Genomic DNA, 20,372 nt, shown 5'->3' with positions numbered 1-20,372 from the left:
AATTGGTATACCTTCAAACAACCATTCACAATGAAAGATCAGATAAAACATTTTAATAAAATAACATTTTAAAGAAAGATTTGCAAAAAAAAAAAAAAAACCTTCTGACTGACTAATTCTCGACGGTGTTTAATTAGCTGTCTTTATTTTTTTTAAATAATATTTAAAAGGTAATATTATGGAAATGTTAAAATAATATTTGGAAAAAATATTTTGAATGAGGATCAAAATCTAGCTGAGTTTCTCAACACAAACAAAAACAAACATCATTAAATGAACATTATTTAGATTATTTAACTCTAATCTTCTCTGCCCAAACATTACTTCTTACGTGAACCATCCTGAGAAGTTGTCAAAACAAAATCTCTTTCCAACCATGAATAACACCTGGTTATAATGCAAAGATAAAATCTACTTTATTGTTTATTATGGCAAATTGATTTATGGATCATGCAGAACACATGAGATCCTACATAATCCCATCAGGCAGACATAGCATGTTTAAGTCATGAAAAGCATGCTAAAACAAATTCCAAAGGCAGAAATTACAACAAACGTTTTACAAAAGTTTATTCTAAAATAGAGAAAAAGTTGGTAAATCTGGTCACTTGCTGTTTGGCTAAATAAACACCCTGCACTCAAGTTTGGACTTTAACTGTTGCATTTTCATATGCCACACCTGTAAACCCCAATGACCCACATTCTAAAACTGCCTTATGAAACATATGTTTTGCCATAATTATACTGCTGAATGAAACACCTAAAAAGCTAATATTTGATGTAGCCCTGCTTAAAGATATTCAACATGCAAATGATTCTGAACTGAAATATAATTAAAGCTGCAAGCAGCATTGAAGGCCCTAACACCTCAGCGCAACTCCGCCTGTGGCAACATGTTCAGCATTGAATCCTGATGATGTATACAACATTTCAAGTGGATCCGATGATGTATGAGGGAGACAGAGCACTTGAAATGTCTTAGGGGGCGCTGTTGATCCAAATTCCAATGTAATGTAATAGAGCTGTTTAGGAGCTGACAAAGCTCAAGCATATTCAGTTTGGAGCCAATCGGACCATGCATATGTAATTTAGAGGCAAAATTATGGCCATGGCGTGACATCAGACTTCGCCACGGTGCCACGGCCACACCCTCTAGCCAAACCTGTCAGTACTGGAGACCAAGTTATACCATCATGTTATCTGTCATTGGAGACAGTTTCATGTTGATTAGGTGAAGGAGATGAAATATGCCCCACACTAAGTGAAACATTATACTTCCTATTGTCAGGGAGTGGGGCCTCAATGATGTCAGCAGTTGACCATTGAATATTGTTCCAGTCATCATATGGATCAATCCCAGAAGGTTTCATGTGTCTGTGACTTTCCTTGTAGAAACTATAAGTTTCGTATTTCATGGCGAGAAGTCAGATTTTGAGGCTTAGCCACGCCCACATACTTTCATGTAGCAAAAAGATTTTGGTAACTTTTAATCCCCAATGCCTTAAGATTGTACTCATTGATTTTGAAGTCTGTAAGTCAAAAGCTGTAGGAGGAGTTCGCTCAGATACGTGGGCTGGAAACAGCAAAAATGGGGTCAAAATTGCAACTTCTATCCAAAATGGGGTTAGATAGATAGATCTCTTTATTTATATATACGTCAAGCTTCAAACAGTTTTCTTTATTTCCATGACTTTGAATATTGTAGCTTCACACTGAAGGCATCAAAACTATGAATTAACACATGTGGAATTATATACTGAACAAAAAAGCGTGAAACAACTGAAAATATGTCTTATATTCTTGGTTCTTCAAAGTAGCCACCTTTTGCTTTGATTACTGCTCTACACACTCTTGGCATTCTGTTGATGAGCTTCAAGAGGTAGTCCCCTGAAATGGTTTTCCAACAGTCTTGAAGGAGTTCCAAGAGATGCTTAGCACTTGTTGGCCCTTTTGCCTTCACTCTGCGGTCCAGCTCACCCCAAACCATCTCGATTGGGTTCAGGTCCGGTGACTCCATCTAGCTGCTTTTTTCTTGCCATAATACAAATTCTAACAGTCTATTCAGTAGGACTATCAGCTGTGTACTGTATCCACCTCCTGCACAACACAACTGATGGTCCCAACCCCATTTATAAAGCTTGAAATCCCACTTATTAAACCTGACAGGGCACACCTGTGAAGTGAAAACTATTTCAGGTGACTACCTCTTGAAGCTCATCAACAGAATGCCAAGAGTGTGTGGAGCAGTAATCAAAGCAAATGGTGGCTACTTTGAAGAACCTAGAATATAAGATATTTTCAGTTGTTTCACACTTTTTTGTTCAGTATATAATTCCACATGTGTTAATTCATAGTTTTGATGCCTTTAGTGTGAAGCTACAATATTCATAGTCATGAAAATAAAGAAAACTGTTTGAAGTTTGACATATATATAAATAAAGAGATCTATCTATCTATCCATCTAGAGAGAGCGAGAGAGATATCTATATGTGCACACTTCACCTGCTCGCCATTGAGAACTTATGTTATAAATATATTTGGAAGTCCACAAGAGCAGGAATGATGTAGAAAAATGCTATAGAGTAATTTTCATTGTGTTAAAACCAAGAATACATTAAGCAAAAAATAAATTCAGAAAGTTATTTCAAATCACACGATATGAAAGCTGGAGAGGCATGATAAAATAAGACTTTGGTCCCACGGGTTAATAAAATAACATGACAAATCCGCAACCAGAAACAATGTCAGAAAATTGCCTTTTATTTGCTTATTTTATGCTTTTATTGCACTGACTCCCATTCAAATTGTATTAACTCTTTTCCCCCCAAAAGGGGGCATGAACGATGTGCAATGGGTGTTCAGATGTGTTCAACCTGTATATTCCAAATGTTCCAGTGAAAGTGCTAGAATAAAGTACTTATGAGAAGTCAGTAATATTACTCACCTTAGTAAAGCATGCTCGCAGTATTGAAATCAGGAAGGATTCCAACAGCGCTCGGTAACTGCTCTTCATAATCATACATACATCTAGTATCAGCTCTAGCTACAAATGTTTTGGTAGTTTAAGCTTATTCCATAGTGTGTAATCTTACAATGTATGTTAACTTTTTTTCAAAAACTATTTCTTAGCTGTAAAATTCTTCGTGTGGCAACATGGTTCAGTTCATGTAACTGATGCATAATACAGGTCCTTCTCAAAATATTAGCATATTGTGTTAAAGTTAATTATTTTCCATAATGTCATGATGAAAATTTAACATTCATATATTTTAGATTCATTGCACACTAACTGAAATATTTCAGGTCTTTTATTGTCTTAATACGGATGATTTTGGCATACAGCTCATGAAAACCCAAAATTCCTATCTCACAAAATTAGCATATCATTAAAAGGGTCTCTATACGAGCTATGAACCTAATCATCTGAATCAACGAGTTAACTCTAAACACCTGCAAAAGATTCCTGAGGCCTTTAAAACTCCCAGCCTGGTTCATCACTCAAAACCCCAATCATGGGTAAGACTGCCGACCTGACTGCTGTCCAGAAGGCCACTATTGACACCCTCAAGCAAGAGGGTGAGACACAGAAAGAAATTTCTGAACGAATAGGCTGTTCCCAGAGTGCTGTATCAAGGCACCTCAGTGGGAAGTCTGTGGGAAGGAAAAAGTGTGGCAGAAAACGCTGCACAACGAGAAGATGTGACCGGACCCTGAGGAAGATTGTGGAGAAGGGCCGATTCCAGACCTTGGGGGACCTGCGGAAGCAGTGGACTGAGTCTGGAGTAGAAACATCCAGAGCCACCGTGCACAGGCGTGTGCAGGAAATGGGCTACAGGTGCCGCATTCCCCAGGTCAAGCCACTTTTGAACCAGAAACAGCGGCAGAAGCACCTGACCTGGGCTACAGAGAAGCAGCACTGGACTGTTGCTCAGTGGTCCAAAGTACTTTTTTCGGATGAAAGCAAATTCTGCATGTCATTCGGAAATCAAGGTGCCAGAGTCTGGAGGAAGACTGGGGAGAAGGAAATGCCAAAATGCCAGAAGTCCAGTGTCAAGTACCCACAGTCAGTGATGGTCTGGGGTGCCGTGTCAGCTGCTGGTGTTGGTCCACTGTGTTTTATCAAGGGCAGGGTCAATGCAGCTAGCTATCAGGAGATTTTGGAGCACTTCATGCTTCCATCTGCTGAAAAGCTTTATGAAGATGAAGATTTCATTTTTCAGCACTGACCTGCTCACAGTGCCAACCACTGGTAAATGGTTTACTGACCATGGTATCACTGTGCTCAATTGGCCTGCCAACTCTCCTGACCTGAACCCCATAGAGAATCTGTGGGATATTGTGAAGAGAACGTTGAGAGACTCAAGACCCAACACTCTGGATGAGCTAAAGGCCGCTATCGAAGCATCCTGGGCCTCCATAAGACCTCAGCAGTGCCACAGGCTGATTGCCTCCATGCCACGCCGCATTGAAGCAGTCATTTCTGCAAAAGGATTCCCAACCAAGTATTGAGTGCATAACTGTACATGATTATTTGAAGGTTGACGTTTTTTGTATTAAAAACACTTTTCTTTTATTGGTCGGATGAAATATGCTAATTTTGTGAGATAGGAATTTTGGGTTTTCATGAGCTGTATGTCAAAATCATCCGTATTAAGACAATAAAAGACCTGAAATATTTCAGTTAGTGTGCAATGAATCTAAAATATATGAATGTAAAATTTTCATCATGACATTATGGAAAATAATTAACTTTATCACAATATGGTAATATTTTGAGAAGGACCTGTACATCCTGTTCTCTCTTCATGGTCCTGGTCTGAGCAGAGGCTACCTTGGTCCATACAGGAATCCCTGGAGTGTCCAACTGGGAGAACACCCACTGCGGTCAACAGCAGGTAAAAATGAAAGCTCATTAGTACTTTACACAGCCAATATTAGAGGAGGGTTCCATCTGTTGTTTCTCTTGTGTGGACAAAGCACCCAACATTGATTGCATTTAAGATTATGATTGCGATATTTTAACTAACTATGCTTTCCAAAAAAAATCAGGAAAAGAATTTAGCAGTCTAAATAATCTTGTCGCTCAGATGTCAAATAATATGTGATCTAAATCAAACAAAATATTAATTTTCCTTTACAAGTGCTCAAGAAATGGTCAATCCATCAAGTAACGTTTTTATTAAAAATAGGAATAAACAAGGGAACTTTAAAGTTGCACCCACCGCAATCCAGTTTGAATATTAAATAATCTAAAAACTCACAACTGCATTGCAGGCAGATTACTGGATTTATAACCCAGTTATTTTCCTTTAATAGCTTGCATCAATTTAGTAGCTGATGCTTCTTTGATATTTACTGGCATTTTCACTCAGTTCCACATTCAAAAGTCAAGTTCCACTTTCAGCAGCCAATGAGAAGGGACATAGCAACATGTTCACACCAAGTTACAGAGTCTGCTGCATCCCCAAAATGTCTCTTATCGTATTGCAAGTAAACCTGTACCGAAACCTCCACATGTGGAATATGTCTCCAGCTCACAGGTGAAGAGAAGAAAATGGATAATTGGGTCACTATAGCAGTTGTAACCAGACATACACGGCTTCTTGGATTATTGTGGGGGGAGTGCATCTGATGGTTTATGTTTAGATTGATGAAAGACTGTTGCAGCAAGTGGCATGCTTTGCCTGCAGCTGAGACAGTTTTAGTGAGCAGATCTAACTCAAGCCAGAAGACAACAGTGATGGACTGGAGTTGCTCTTCGGGGGTGGTGAGAGGAGCAGCAAACCTGATTAACTCAATTTAAAAACAGATAATACAGAGATTTTCTTCTTTGAAATTCTATTAATTTCCATATTCTGGCTTGAATATCGTTGTTCAATACTTCTGCTCCATAAAACCCAGAACCCATATCTAACAAAGATATGTGCCTCTGTTAAATTGCACATCTCTATTTCATTAGGCGCTGCAGTCAACTTAGAATATACACAAATGGCAACCTATGCTGCATGCCTTCCCCCTTTCCTGTCAGCTTACTGTCGGAAAAAGGAGACAAGATTTTGTGGCCACTAGTGCCACAAAAACATAAAAAAGTCTGGAGTTATTTAGCAATTCTAGATGGAGGAACAATTTGAATGAAGACAGAAAATTAGACAAAACAAAAAAGTCTACCCTCAATCCTGAGCTGATTTTGTGCATGTTTGATGTTATTAATCACTGGTAATAGCTGGAGGCAACATGGCTTTAACTCCAATACACGAAGAGTACTCAATCTTTACAATCAGCAAAACATTTGGATCACAATTTAGAATGATGATTTGTTATTAACTGCATTGCATGGATTAAAGCTAGTTCTAAACAAACTTGGAGAACCTGTGAGCTTTAGCAGTCGTATAGTATTCGGAGTTAGGGCCAAAGTTTCTGACCCAGTCATCCTTCACATTTAGTTGTGACAAACATTTTTGGCAGGCTTTGTTTATTTGACAAGCTCTTTAAATCAACCTGCAAACCTGCTTCAGTATGACGGAAAATTACAGCAAAGCTTCAAACCATGTCACGTCTGTAACAATCTGAACACACACTGCTCTTCAGGCACATAAAAGTTAAATATAGCCCATTACCATTATCCCACACTTAGATAAGGCAGACACACACACACGCACGCACAAACAAACAAACCAAAGGGCCAGTCCAATGCAAGCATCCATTGAGTCTTGTTCTGATAGAAAATGGTGCAATAGGATCCCAGAGAGAACGCTCTCAGTCCGAGCAGCTCTCATTCCAAACTGTCCTGCCACCTCCTGCCTTTAGCATCTCACATTTTCACTGTGGACTATGCCAAGCCCATCTCCTCCAATACACTCCTGGGAGACTCATCCTCCTGCAAACACAAAAACTCATTAAAACAGAACACTATCCCATTATCAACATAAGATACTCACAGATATAGATGCAAACATTTATTTAAATTTTTTTTTAGCCACAAGCATAAAAATAAGAATTAGAACAAGCAAACTCATTTTTGGTAAATCAGCTGTTGGGATGTTGTTTATATTGGAAAATTTTTGTAAAACTTAAAATAAACATCGTCAACCTTTATCAATACCCATAAAAAGGTTGATGCTACTAATGCAGCAGTAGCATCAACATTCGCCTCTTAGCCTGCTCAGACGCTTTTCTTCCCCGCTCCATGCTTGCTTGTATTCTTTTATTCTTAATTTTTTTTATTGCTTAGCCAAAATTACAGAAAGGTTGGACTAAAACTACTTCATACCAGTGACTCCTAACGACTATTATTATTTTTTCTAAAGGATTTCGAATCGAACCTGAAAGAAGGACAAGTCGACACCAGCTAACTGTGAAAAAAAAGACACCTTTTCAAGCAAGATGGTTTCTGCTTGAACAAGCCTGGAGCCAGACATTTCACATCTAATCTTTTCTATTCAATAAATAATTCGCCAGCAGCATCGCATGCAGCAGAGAACATGGAGTATCAACAACAATGATAAGGCTGCCACCAACATCTCCAGCAGAGATAGAGACAACCAGGAAATTGGCTGAGAGAGAGTTCATCACAAAAGGTCTCCCCACTGAATTCCACAGAAGTGGAGCCCTCCGTTTAAGTCCCCTCCCCCCAAACCCCGAACCAGACTGCACAAAACAGGAGCCCCACCACCTCCTAATCTATCACCTTCAAATCACTTCTCTTTGATACAGTCTGGGACCTGGTGGTAACAGTATCATAAATGATCATTTCCAGGAAGAACTTGGGCCCCTGATGGGAGATAGTTATAAAATCTCTGTGCTTATACGTGACAGAAAGAACAAAGTTAAAAGGATAAGAGACAGCAATAAACAATCAAACTTAAAAGCCATAAACTATCAGGTACAACCAGACGCAAAGTTAATATCAGCCACTAAGTCATATAAACTGGCTTTATTGAACATTAGATATGTCAGGAAAATTCTTTTTAATCAGTAGCTACGTTCAGATGCACAAAATTTTACGATCGGATTAAAATGTATTTGGATTAAAAAACAAAAAATCATCGGATTATACGGTTTATATGGACATAAGTAATGGGAATAAAACAGCTGATCGGACTAAAAATGTGTCATGTAAACATGTGATCTGAATATTCTGTTAGCATCTAGCCACTCAGAAATACATCACATTGACGCAGGTGCACATGCGCATTCAGGTCAGTTTGCCTCATTCAGAATAACTTGATCCAGTCAAGTGTCTACATACATGTCCATTGGATTGCAAATCGGCACGAACCACCCCTCTCAACCAGATTACAATTTCATTCCGATTGTGCTGAATCCGATCAGAATATTCTGACTGACATGTTTACATGACACATTTTTAGTCCAATCGGCCGTTTATTCAGATTACTTACAGTACAAACCAGAAGTCTGGACACACCTTCTCATTCAAAGAGTTGTCTTTATTTCCAGGCATCAAAACTATGAATTAACACATGTGGAATTATATACTGAACACAAAAGTGTGAAACAACTGAAAATATGTCTTATATTCTAGGTTCTTCAAAGTAGCCACCTTTTGCTTTGATTACTGCTCCGCACACTCTTGGCATTCTGTTGATGAGCTTCAAGAGGTAGTCACCTGAAATGGTTTTCACTTCACAGGTATGGCCTGTCAGGTAATAAGTGGGATTTCAAGCCTTATAAATGGGGTTGGGACCATCAGTTGTGTTGTGCAGGAGGTGGATACAGTACACAGCTGATAGCCCTACTGAATAGACTGTTAGAATTTGTATTATGGTAAGAAAAAAGCAGCTAAGTAAAGAAAAACGAGTGGCCATCATTACTTTAAGAAATGAAGGTCAGTCAGTCCAAACAATTGGGAAAACTTTGAAAGTGTCCCCAAGTGCAGGATTAAAGGACTAATGTCAATGCCTGACTCCTGGCACATCGATTTCAAACTGGGTTTCCCCAAAGAGTTGAAGTTAAACACACATATAATTCAGTCAGATATTTAACGGTTAATGTTTGGTCAATATTATATATTATTATTATCATTATTATTGACTATTAAGATAAGATTGACTTTATTGATGTCAAAATGGAGAAATAACTTGTTACAGCAGCTCTTAGTAACACACAGGTAGGGTGCAGACAGTTATGAAAAAAGTTCTAAGCAAAGTAAATGTGCAAAAACAGGTATCAACAATAGAATGAGACAAAAACCACAACCAATAAAGTATTATTATGCTCTACAAAAAAATGTATTTAAACTTTGTTCAGAATGTTAAAATTTTAGTGTTTAAGTTGTTAAAATTTTACCAATAAATTTAATTAAAACAGTATCCGTTATTATCAATATACTTTATTTACAGTGTTTTGTTTTTTATATATATTAACATAAAAAATATTTTTAACACTTTAAATGGCTGATTTTTAAACGAGAATAAAACGAAAATATAATAAAACAAGAACATTTTAAGAAAAACAAGCTTATAAGCCATCGGTAATATGTAAAAGGGGTAAATAAAGACCATGTGCAGTTATTTACAGTGGAGACAGAGGGTTTAACCCTCGGGATCTGTTTTTGCGGCTTCACAGCTCTGTGCGAATTATAATATTAATTATAATATATATATATACGGTGGCGCAGTTGGTAGCACTGTTGCCTTGCAGCAAGAAGGTCCTGGGTTCGATTCCTGACCGGGGGTCTTTCTGCATGGAGTTTGCATGTTCTCCCCGTGCATGCGTGGGTTCTCACCGGGTACTCTGGCTTCCTCCCACAGTCCAAAGACATGCCTGTTAGGTTAATTGGTCACTCTAAATTGCCCTTAGGTGTATGAATGAGTGTGTGCATGGTTGTTTGTGTGTTTGCCCTGCGATGGACTGGTGACCTGTCCAGGGTGTACATCTGCCTCCTGACCATAGACTGCTGGAGATAGGCACCAGCTCCCCCGCAACCCACTATGGAATAAGCGGTAGAAAATGACTGACTGACTATATATATATATATATAAACTAACATACATTTTAATATCATTATTAAAACGTAAAACTATAAGATGTAAATGTATTATTTATTTAGGGTTAGGACACAACATCCTTCCGTTCCTACTGAAATAATTAGAAGACATTTCATTAGTGTGTATAAGAGCATTTAGGTAGTGCTTATAAAAGTATTTCAGTAGTGAGTGTGTAAAACCATGTAACATTTCAGTAAGTGTGAGAGTAAATTCAGAGTAACTTCCCTAACGCCCCCTCATAAAAATACGTTACAGACTTGTCAATGTATCAACCACCCAGACCTGTCAGGTCTTCTGGCTCAAATCTACTATGCATACCCAGAACCAGAACCAAACATGGAGAAGCAGCTTTTAATCCTTATGCTCCACTAATTTGGAATAAACTCCCAGAAAACTGTAAAAGTGCTGAAACCCTAAGTTGCATTAAATCAAGATTGAAAAGTTACTTGTTTAGAGTGGCCTTTGACTGGGCCATCTAAGCATAATTAGTTAAGTTTTAAATCCCACTTTCCTTTAATTTTCTTACCAATCATTTTATCATTAATTTTTCATTTTGATCTTTTTTATTATCATCTTATTTTAATTGTTCATTTTTATTCTCTTTAATTATTTCTGTTCATTAATTATTTAAATACCTTTACGCCACTGTAATGTACGTTTTCTAGTATTTTTCTCTCTTTTTTATGTACAGCACTTGTCTTGAATTGTCTTGCTACTGAAATGTGCTACATAAATAAACTTGCCTTGTCTTAATTTGGGTCAGTTGTGCATTCACTCATGTTTTTGAATGAACATATTAGAGACATCCAAAAGCTTTAATACAGAAGATTACACAGACGGAAATTAAATGATACAGCAACTCTTTCATAAACCTACAAAGATTAGCATTATCTGATCATAAGTGCTACTGAAGATATGCCCCTTTTCCACTGGATCGATTTGGCCAGCGCGGAACAGCTCCGCACGGCTCTGCATGTTGTGTGTTGCATTTCCACAGACCCGCTTTTGCTCCGCAGAAGGGAACACCTCCTGGAGGCGTGGTTTAAAGCATCATGAGTTGTGCTGCATAACCACGAATGAAGCACTGCTGCGATGTGCGGTGAAAACCTTGGCTGGCCATTGATCGGCTACATCAGCAAACACCTTTTCATTTCTTGTCACCCCATCCAGCTGCCTTATTACAGTCTGCTACGATCGCCAGAAAAGCTTGCACCTGGTCGTTGCTCCAAGGGGTGACTTTTACGGCTAACTGTCCGGACTCAATCACATGTTTCTCTCACTCGGTTGAATGCATGTTTGCGGTTGTTTTTTTACGCTGGCCGACTTACAGCTGGCCGCGCCCACGGCCAATCAGTGACCAGCCGTTTTTTCACGTCATGTACAGTACCGACTCGGCCTCGCTTAGCCCTGCTAAGAAGGAGGTACCAAAAAAGTAGGTTCCGGTACTGAAATGACAGTAATGGAAATGCTCACCAAGCGAGCCGAGTTGGGCCAAATTGAGCCAGTAGAAAAGGGGCAATAGTTGCTGGAAGTCCAGTAATCTGTTCTACCCTGGCACACTCAGCACGCCTCATCTAGCAAGTGGTGTCATACCATAAAATGATTTGCACTAGAGGTGGTTTCTGTGTTTTCTTCCTGATACTAGCTAGCCACAGAGTCTGCTGTAATTGCTACATAACACAGTAACTTGCTAGTCACTGATTCACTGGGTGAAAAATGTGGATTTCCAAACTATTTTACCTCCTGCAGCAGATCAGCTTGTTCAATGGCTTTGAGGACACTCTTCTTGGATGTGTCCTGAATCTCTCCTCCCATCAGGAATTCGTCTAAAATGAAGTAAGCCTTCTCAAAGTTAAATATTATGTCCAGCTCACAAACCTGCAGAAATATACATCAAATATTTTCAAAATCAACTCTTTTCATTATCTGTAATTGGAACATCAGTATTCAGAAATATAGAAAGCTCCAGTTGTATGACTTACACTGCCAAAGTATTTATCAAGGAGCTCTACAAAGCGGTGGATGACCTCCAGTGTAATCAGCTCATTGTCCTGCTCTTCAATAGCACAGCAAAAATATAGACTGGCATACCTGCACGAGGATAAACAGAGAAGAAGAAAGGCATCTGCATTTGGATCTGAAAGTTCATCAAACCAAAATAAATAAGTTAACCGTGGCTTGCTTAAAAATCCTGACTTTAAAGAAATATTAGGGGAAGCTAAGCTCTTTGTAGCTCAGTTCGGGAAGCTCATTTGTTCCAATGAAATCACCAGCCTTGAATCCATCTTTCCATTTGAAAGCACAGCAACCTCTAACCCCTGAGATAAGCGGAAGACAACAAGGGGATAAAGAGTCCTCAGTGAATGACATATTTAGGAATTAATTTGGTAAATACATCTGCAGTTTTTACAAGAAGGGAACAAGAAATAGTGTGCAAGTAAAACTCTCTCAGTGACAGAGATGGCTAGTGTCCATTTAAAATGTGCAGTAAAGAAATTCCATGCAGTTCAATTTAAAAATACTTTATTATTCCCAAAGGGAAATTCAATGTTACAGTTACTCAAAATATCCAAGTTACTTCAAATAGTCATTATAGCCGGTGATTGCTGTGGGCAGGAAGGATCTTCTCTAGTCGTCTGTATTACTGAGGATCCAAACAGTGTCTGCCTAAATACTGTTGTTGAATTAGTCATGTAAAGTAGGATGCTCAGGGTTGTTTGTAATGTTCTTCATTTTATGAGGCACCCATCATTGCAAAAACATGTACAGAGACTGCAGATTGTAAATTATCCTTTAGATTGTGAAACCTAAATGATAAAAACAGCACATACAGTTAGTGGCAGCAATAACTCCTTCAGTGACTTTGTCTAGGAGAGAGACGGGTTTAAACTTGGAAAGGCAGAGCCACGTGTCTCATCTATAGAAAGAGAACATGAAGTCATTGGCAACAGCAGATCAGCTGATGCCACCCTCCATGAAGGTGTCACAGCTAAACATAATGCCAGGCCAGATGTAGTTTCTATAAAAGAGGACAAAAATAACAAAGAGGGAACATAAAGTTAATGAAACAGAAGAAAATTAATAATTAGCAGGCATAAAGAAAATGTAACAGGGTGAGATAAGTGGTCATTATGTCCTCCAGCAGCCTAAGCCTATAGCAGCATAACTACAGAGATAGCTCAGGATAACCTGAGCCACTCTAACTATAAGTTTTATCAAAAAGGAAAGTTTTAAGCCTAGCCTTAAAAGTAGACAGGGTGTCTGCCTCACGGACTGAAACTGGGAGCTGGTTCCACAGGAGAGGAGCCTGATAACTAAAGGATCTGCCTCCCATTCAAGAACCTTTAAGAACCACCAGTAAACCTGCAGTCTGAGAGTTAGTGGTTCTATTAGAAACATATGGAACAATCAGATCTCTGGTATATAATGGATCTTGACTTTTAAGGAAATTTAAGAAGTTTATCATAAGCCTCATAGCATAAATTCCTAAGTCATATGACTGATTTAACAGACAGCCAATAGATAAAATAGGAAAGAATTTCCTAAAATCTCTTTAATTTTCATCAGACCTCTTGCTGCAGCATCAGAGGCAGAACTATAAATTTATACAAGGAGTAGCCAGAGGGTGGGGAAGGCTTTAACTCTTAAGCCCGACGGGCTTGCTAGGCCACACCCCTTTTTGGCAGTTTATAAAACTAGGCAAAACTCCGCCATTCTTTTTTTCTTAAATATATTGCAAGAGGTGACTTTAATCTTTACAAAACAATTCCCCAAATGAGTTTTGCACCTTTTAGTTTTACAGCAACTTAAACACAGGAGATGACAATTTAATGTCCCTCAGACATTGCCAACTCTGTAAACAAAATGGTACAAAGAGCACCTTTCTCTTTGCAGCACCCCCACGTCTCATAACAAACTAGAGACACTCACCTTTCTAACAAGGCATAACTTGTCTTTCTAGCACCTTCTCTGGTGATGTAATTTGCTTCCACATTACAGTCTGCTGGTTGCTGTCGGCCGGCTGCTAGTTTGCGTGCTACTCTGATAGCTTCCAGTTATGTCTGCAACCGTACATTTTGATGATACACAGGGTAAATGTCATAATCAAAGGAGTGAACGTTTTTGGCACCCTGTGCCTACCTGCCATTTCTGCCTGGCACATTGCCCTCTAAAACCTTTGTGGAACATATATGCTTCAACTTATTCAGCTCACATTTGCTGCAGTTATAGTGAAGATGTGGATGAATGCAACCTGGGGGTTCTCCTATGAATTCCAAAGGATTTCCATAGTGTTTTGTAGTGTTTATTTAGGAAAAACGTTTGGCGAGGCTCAAAAATGTTTTTGTTCTTTGTTTAATCACAAATAAATCAGACATAGTAACAGTCACAATAGTGGTTGCACTGGCAAAATATTACCAGCATGTAGGCCTTATAACTGTGGATCTATACTTGATTTATTTAATGTAAGTAATTTCAGGCAGTAATTGCTTTAAAACCCCTTAGGGCTTAACAGGTACTATACTAATAAAAATAAAATATTCTGTTCAAATTAATGCAGCATGTTTCCATTGACTTCCTATACAAATAATGGTAAGACTGTGGCTCAGTAGGAAGAGTAGTCGTCTTGCAATCAGAAGGTTGTGGGTTCAATTCCAGCTTCCTCCTGCCATATGTCAATGTGCCCCTGGGCAAGGCACTTAACCTCAAGTTGCCTACCGATCTGCGTATCGGCGTATGAATGTGTGAGCGTTAGTGAGTGCGATTGGGTGAATGTGGTGCTAGTGTAAAGCGCTTTGAGCGTCTGTATGACTAGAAAAGTGCTATATAAGTTCAGTCCATTTACCATTTAAGATCATACATGATTTCCAGTTTTAATAATGAAAACAAAATCAATCAAAATGAAAAACAAATTTTAAATAATCAAACTTGACCTTAAATAAAACGTTATTTTGTTTTTCTTGCTATCATATTGCTGAACAGTATGGAGTTGATAAAAAAAAATAAAATAAAAGATTTTAAATTAATTAAATATTTCAATTAAGGTCAAAATTGAAATATAAGCCTCTACTTTGGGTTCATATGTTTGTACATCGACTCCAAAGGAGCCTGTGCCTCACCAGTTATGAACCCCATTACACATCTGTGGCTCCTATTGGACAGATTTGACAGGGTCGGGAGAGAGCACAGACCCGGAAACGGAAAAAAACAACTGTGGAAGTCTTTTAAGCAGCCCCTTAGTTCTGCATTATTTGTGCCGTTATCACAGCTACAATATCACAATGAGGGTCAGGAGCAGCTCATTGAAGACATATTTTGCGACATCCTATTTATAATTTTGGAACCCTGTATGAATGCGTACTGCAGGCTGAAGGAGATGCTGTGCTCTGCACCGAACTAAAACACGCAGGCAACAGCATTGCTAAGCAATGAGCGCAGTTCAGGTGATATTTCAGTATAACATTCACTGCTAAGATGGCTTGTTAAGTCCATAGACACATACCTTTTCTGTAGTCGGGTCGGATCGAGGCCTGTTTGTATTCACACCAAAAGTGAACAGTACCAGAGTTCCTTTGAAAGACAACCTCAAAAAGTGGGTCTCGTGCCAGTTGTTTGGTACGCACTTAAGTTTGCTTGAGTGTATTCACACCTGCACAAAAGGTCCAGACCAAGAGAGGAAACAAACTGTGGTCCGTTTAAAGCGGACCAAACGTGGCAGGTGAGAATACACCCTATATAAACAATCCACGCTGTTTGTGTAGCTCACTCTGGTATCTGCCTCGCTGAAACTGCCAGATGCCCTCTCCTTTCATTTTCTGAGGCAGTAACAGCAGTGCAGAGACACATAGACACTGCCAATTGGCCAAAAAGGAAAGGAGGAGCAGAGAGGGAGGGGATAATATATATATATATATATATATATTGAAACACCTGGTTTTAGACCACAATAATTTATTAGTATGGTGTAGGGCCTCCTTTTGCGGCCAATACAGCATCAATTCGTCTTGGGAATGACATATACAAGTCCTGCACAGTGGTCAGAGGGATTTTAAGCCATTCTTCTTGCAGGATAGTGGATAGGTCACTACGTGATACTGGTGGAGGAAAACGTTTCCTGACTCGCTCCTCCAAAACACCCCAAAGTGGCTCAATAATATTTAGATCTGGTGACTGTGCAGGCCATGGGTGATGTTCAACTTCACTTTCATCTTCATCAAACCAATCTTTCACCAGTCTTGCTGTGTGTATTGGTGCATTGTCATTCTGATACACGGCACCGCCTTCAGGATACAATGTTTGAACCATTGGATGCACATGGTCCTCAAGAATAGTTTGGTAGTCCTTGGCAGTGACGCGCCCATCTAGCACAAGTATTGGGCCAAGGGAATGCCATGATATGGCAGCCCAAACCATCACTGATCCACCTCCATGCTTCACTCTGGGCATGCAACAGTCTGGGTGGTACGCTTCTTTGGGGCTTCTCCACACCGTAACTCTCCCGGATGTGGGGAAAACAGTAAAGGTGGACTCATCAGAGAACAATACATGTTTCACATTGTCCACAGCCCAAGATTTGCTCTCCTTGCACTACTGAAACCGACGTTTGGCACTGACATGAGTGACCAAAGGTTTGGCTATAGCAGCCCGGCCGTGTATATTGACCCTGTGGAGCTCCCGACGGACAGTTCTGATGGAAACAGGAGAGTTGAGGTGCACATTTAATTCTGACGTGATTTGGGCAGCTGTGGTTTTATGTTTTTTGGATACAATCCGGGTTAGCACCCGAACATCCCTTTCAGACAGCTTCCTCTTGCGTCCACAGATAATCCTGTTGGATGTGGTTCGTCCTTCTTGGTGGTATGCTGACATTACCCTGGATACCGTGGCTCACAAAGACTTGCTGTCTTGGTCACAGATGCGCCAGCAAGACGTGCACCAACAATTTGTTCTCTTTTGAACTCTGGTATGTCACCCATAATGTTGTGTGCATTTCAATATTTTGAGCAAAACTGTGCTCTTACCCTGCTAATTCAACCTTCACACTCAGCTCTTACTGGTGCAATGTGCAATCAATGAAGACTGGCTACCAGGCTGGTCCAATTTAGCCATGAAACCTCCCACACTAAAATGACAGCTGTTTCAGTTTCATTGTCCAACCCCTGTATGTTTGTGGTTGTAATGTGACAAGATGTGGAAAAGTTCATGGGGTATGAATACTTTTATAAGCCACTGCACTTTCCATGTTAGCAGAGTTTTAAACTTCTAGCAGCAGCTCACTGATTTATTCTTAGCCATGACTGTTCAGGTGAATTGTTGCAAGATAGGGAGGGAATTTTGTCTGCGTAAACCGGTCAGTTTATATCAATGACCCAAATTAGAATCTTTAATATTGCATTTTTTTAATAGTAATCATATCTAAATATTAATTACTTTGAGATCCCTAAAGGTGTAGTGACCTGCCACCTTGGGTGGCATTTAGGCGTCTACCGTATTTTCCCCAACTATAAGGCGCTACTTTTTCCCCATGCTTTGAACCATGCGGCTTATGGTGAGGTGCGGCTTTACTGTGTATTTTTCTTCACCCGCCAGGGGACGCTTTAGCAGAAAGTGAAAAAAACGAAACAGTTGGTAAGTCAAAATTGGAAATCAAAGAAGAAGCAAGCGCTAATTTCCATGGAGAGCAACACTGATATCGACACAGAAAAGGTATGTGACGAAGCTCTTCTAAAGCTGTTCAACTCCCGACACTGAAGATGACTTCAGTGGTTTCAGTGCTGTTGGGGCCATCCATTTTGGTCACACATTTTGACACACGCAGCTCAACAGACGTCGCAGCTCTGACATCATTGGTAGTATAAACCGGCTGAGATACAGAGTCTCATTGCCATTTCCCGCCTGTCTCACAGGACAGCGCAACGGAGGTGCATATCTGGAGAGACAAAAGCTCGCAGGTGAACTTTTGCTCCACAACGCCATTCCCAGAAGAGCTTGAAAGCTGGAAATCTGTCTGATATGAGAAGATCAGGAGATTTATTTACCGATCGAAGACCACGCCGACACCCAGCGCAGGTGCAAACCCACAGAGGTTCTATGTCCAAGGAGATGAGTTTTCCTCCTTGTGTAATGCAGTCGACTAACGGTTCATCTTTTCCCCTCCTGGACGGATGAGAAATTACCGTTTTTTTCTTTAATTTGATCACGGATGCATGATCCCCCCCCTCCATTTTTCTTCAGACCTAATCCCTCCTCGACCGGTGGAAAGCAGAAATCGACTTCAAAGTAATTTCGTTCTTTTCATATTAAACCTATTAAAAAATAGGTGCATTTAGAAGTCTGGGCAGGATAAGGCAGTTAAGGTGATGTAGGATCACCAGTAGTTAATCTCAGGTATTAACTTGTTGCATGCAAAACTGATTGAATTATGTTATGCTGAGCTGTGTTTTGATTTGATTTGGTGCGCAAGCGCTGCTGAATTGTGCGTGGTTAATGTTTTGTCCGGCTGATCTCAAATCAGCCAGGAGTTAGAAGTTGGACTATTAAAAGAGCATGATCATTCAAAGCAACTGCGGTCTGGGCCTCGCCCGACCACTCTTTGTTCCAGTTTTATTTCTGGAGGCTTTCCAATGAGTTCCCGTCTCAGAGTTTTATGACCCTTTGTCAAGATTTGGAGCGTTTTATCAGCTAATCGCTGCAATGGAGACATCAGCACCAGGAGGACTTCTTTCCATTTAACCCAAATTACACATTTTGTCCATAAAACTACTGGTTTGATCTTCATAGACACTCAATGCGTATATGTTTTTCTTTTATTATTATTGTTAGGTAGTAATTGTTATTCCCTTTGTGTAGAATGGTGCTTGTTAGTTAGGTGAAGGTTTATGGACCAGTATCAGGATTATTCGGCTTCAATAAATCTTCATATTTATAATTAAGAGAAGCGTTTGTGTTTATTTCGTGCAAGAGTGATTTATCTGTCAAAACAAGGTCGAAGTTCCCCCACCTTTGGTGAAGTGGTTGAATAAACAGTGACAGTTTGGGGTTTGGTTAATAATTTGTAATTATTAAAGAACTTTGAGACCATAATCACAACACCAGAGGACATCTCTGATTACTATTCGTAAGTAATGATTTTTGGTTAAGAAATGAATTTTTTTTCAAATTATGATTTTAAATTATAATTCTTAATGAATATTAATTAATCAATAATCATAATCCTTACAGTGCGCAGGAGGACGATGAATAAACCAATGAATAACATTTCTGATTTGTTTGATCAGCACTTTCACTTTTATGCTACAGGCACCATTCGGAAACTAATCAGTTCAGTCATGTTCAGTTAAACTATAATCAGTTCAGTCGATATCAGTGGCTATTAGCCCGGTGCGGCTTACATTTCCATTATTTTTCTTTTTAACTTTGTGGGTGCGGCTTATATTGAGGTCCGCTCTATAGTCGGGAAAATACGGTAGTCAGGTTTCAGGGGTTGCCTGGCCACTCCCCTTGCTTCACCCCGTGTAGCGCTTTGGGTAAACTGACGCCTTTTAACTGCATTTATTAGACTTCCTGATACAAAATAAGAAGAGTTCAGCCTTTATACTGCAATTGCCTGAACTAGTTTTTCTGTATTACTCTTGCACAGAATATTTCTAACTTTGGCAATATTGCAGAGGGTAAAAAAGGAAGCCGTAGAAATCTGTTTGTTATAAAAATTTGTTCGTTATAAAAATGACATTGTTACAATGGTTTTATTCCAATTTACTTCAAAAACAAGTAAAATAAACAGTTCCTAGAAACATGTTTTATACAACACGCTACACAGGAAAAGTAATCAGCAGCTTGTGTTTTGAAGGAAGGCAGCTCCAAAGAAAACCAGTTCTTTTGTCTGAATGAAGGAGGGAATGGATTTAATTTACGTAGCACTTTTTTAGTACTATGGACGACTCAAAGTGTTTTACACTACAACCACATTCATGACATTGTACACACACATTCATTGACCAATATGCGGATTGGAAGGCAAGTTGACTTGAAGTGCCTTGCTCCTGTCACATCGACATGTGACAGGAGGAATCTAACCCACAACATTCAGATTGCAGACAATTACTTGGCTCTACCTACTGAGCCACATTTGCCTGCAAAGAGAAGGGAATGAAGCAGAGGAATTTTCAAGTCAAGGAAATGTTTATTGACTGGCTAAGTTTGTTGAGTTACACCACAGGTGTCAAACTCCAGTTCTTGACGGCGACGTCCTGCAATTTTTAGATGAGTCTGTCAACACACCTGAAACACATAATTAGGTCATTAGCAGGACTCTGTGGAACTTGAGTTCATGATTAGGTAATTTAGTCCTTTGATTCCATTCTATTG

General features: G+C 39.4%; 1 protein-coding gene across 2 annotated transcripts in view; it reads right to left on the bottom strand.

Annotated features, from left to right (window-relative positions):
* Positions 1–5,163: 5,163 nt before the first annotated feature.
* The window catches only part of ap1s1 (adaptor related protein complex 1 subunit sigma 1), a 30,299-nt gene continuing 15,090 nt past the window's right edge, over positions 5,164–20,372 (bottom strand). For both annotated transcript variants that reach the window (XM_047386811.1, XM_047386810.1), the window contains 3 exons: positions 11,990–12,098; positions 11,748–11,885; positions 5,164–6,877 (listed from right to left, as the gene is read on the bottom strand). In XM_047386811.1, the coding sequence (XP_047242767.1) occupies positions 6,830–6,877; positions 11,748–11,885; positions 11,990–12,098 (295 nt within the window). In that variant the 3' untranslated portion in view covers positions 5,164–6,829. The remainder of the gene's footprint in view (positions 6,878–11,747; positions 11,886–11,989; positions 12,099–20,372) is intronic.

The sequence above is a fragment of the Girardinichthys multiradiatus genome, chromosome 14 (genome assembly GCF_021462225.1).
Source record: "Girardinichthys multiradiatus isolate DD_20200921_A chromosome 14, DD_fGirMul_XY1, whole genome shotgun sequence".
NCBI lineage: Eukaryota > Metazoa > Chordata > Actinopteri > Cyprinodontiformes > Goodeidae > Girardinichthys > Girardinichthys multiradiatus.
This window is presented reverse-complemented; position numbering and strand designations above follow the sequence as displayed.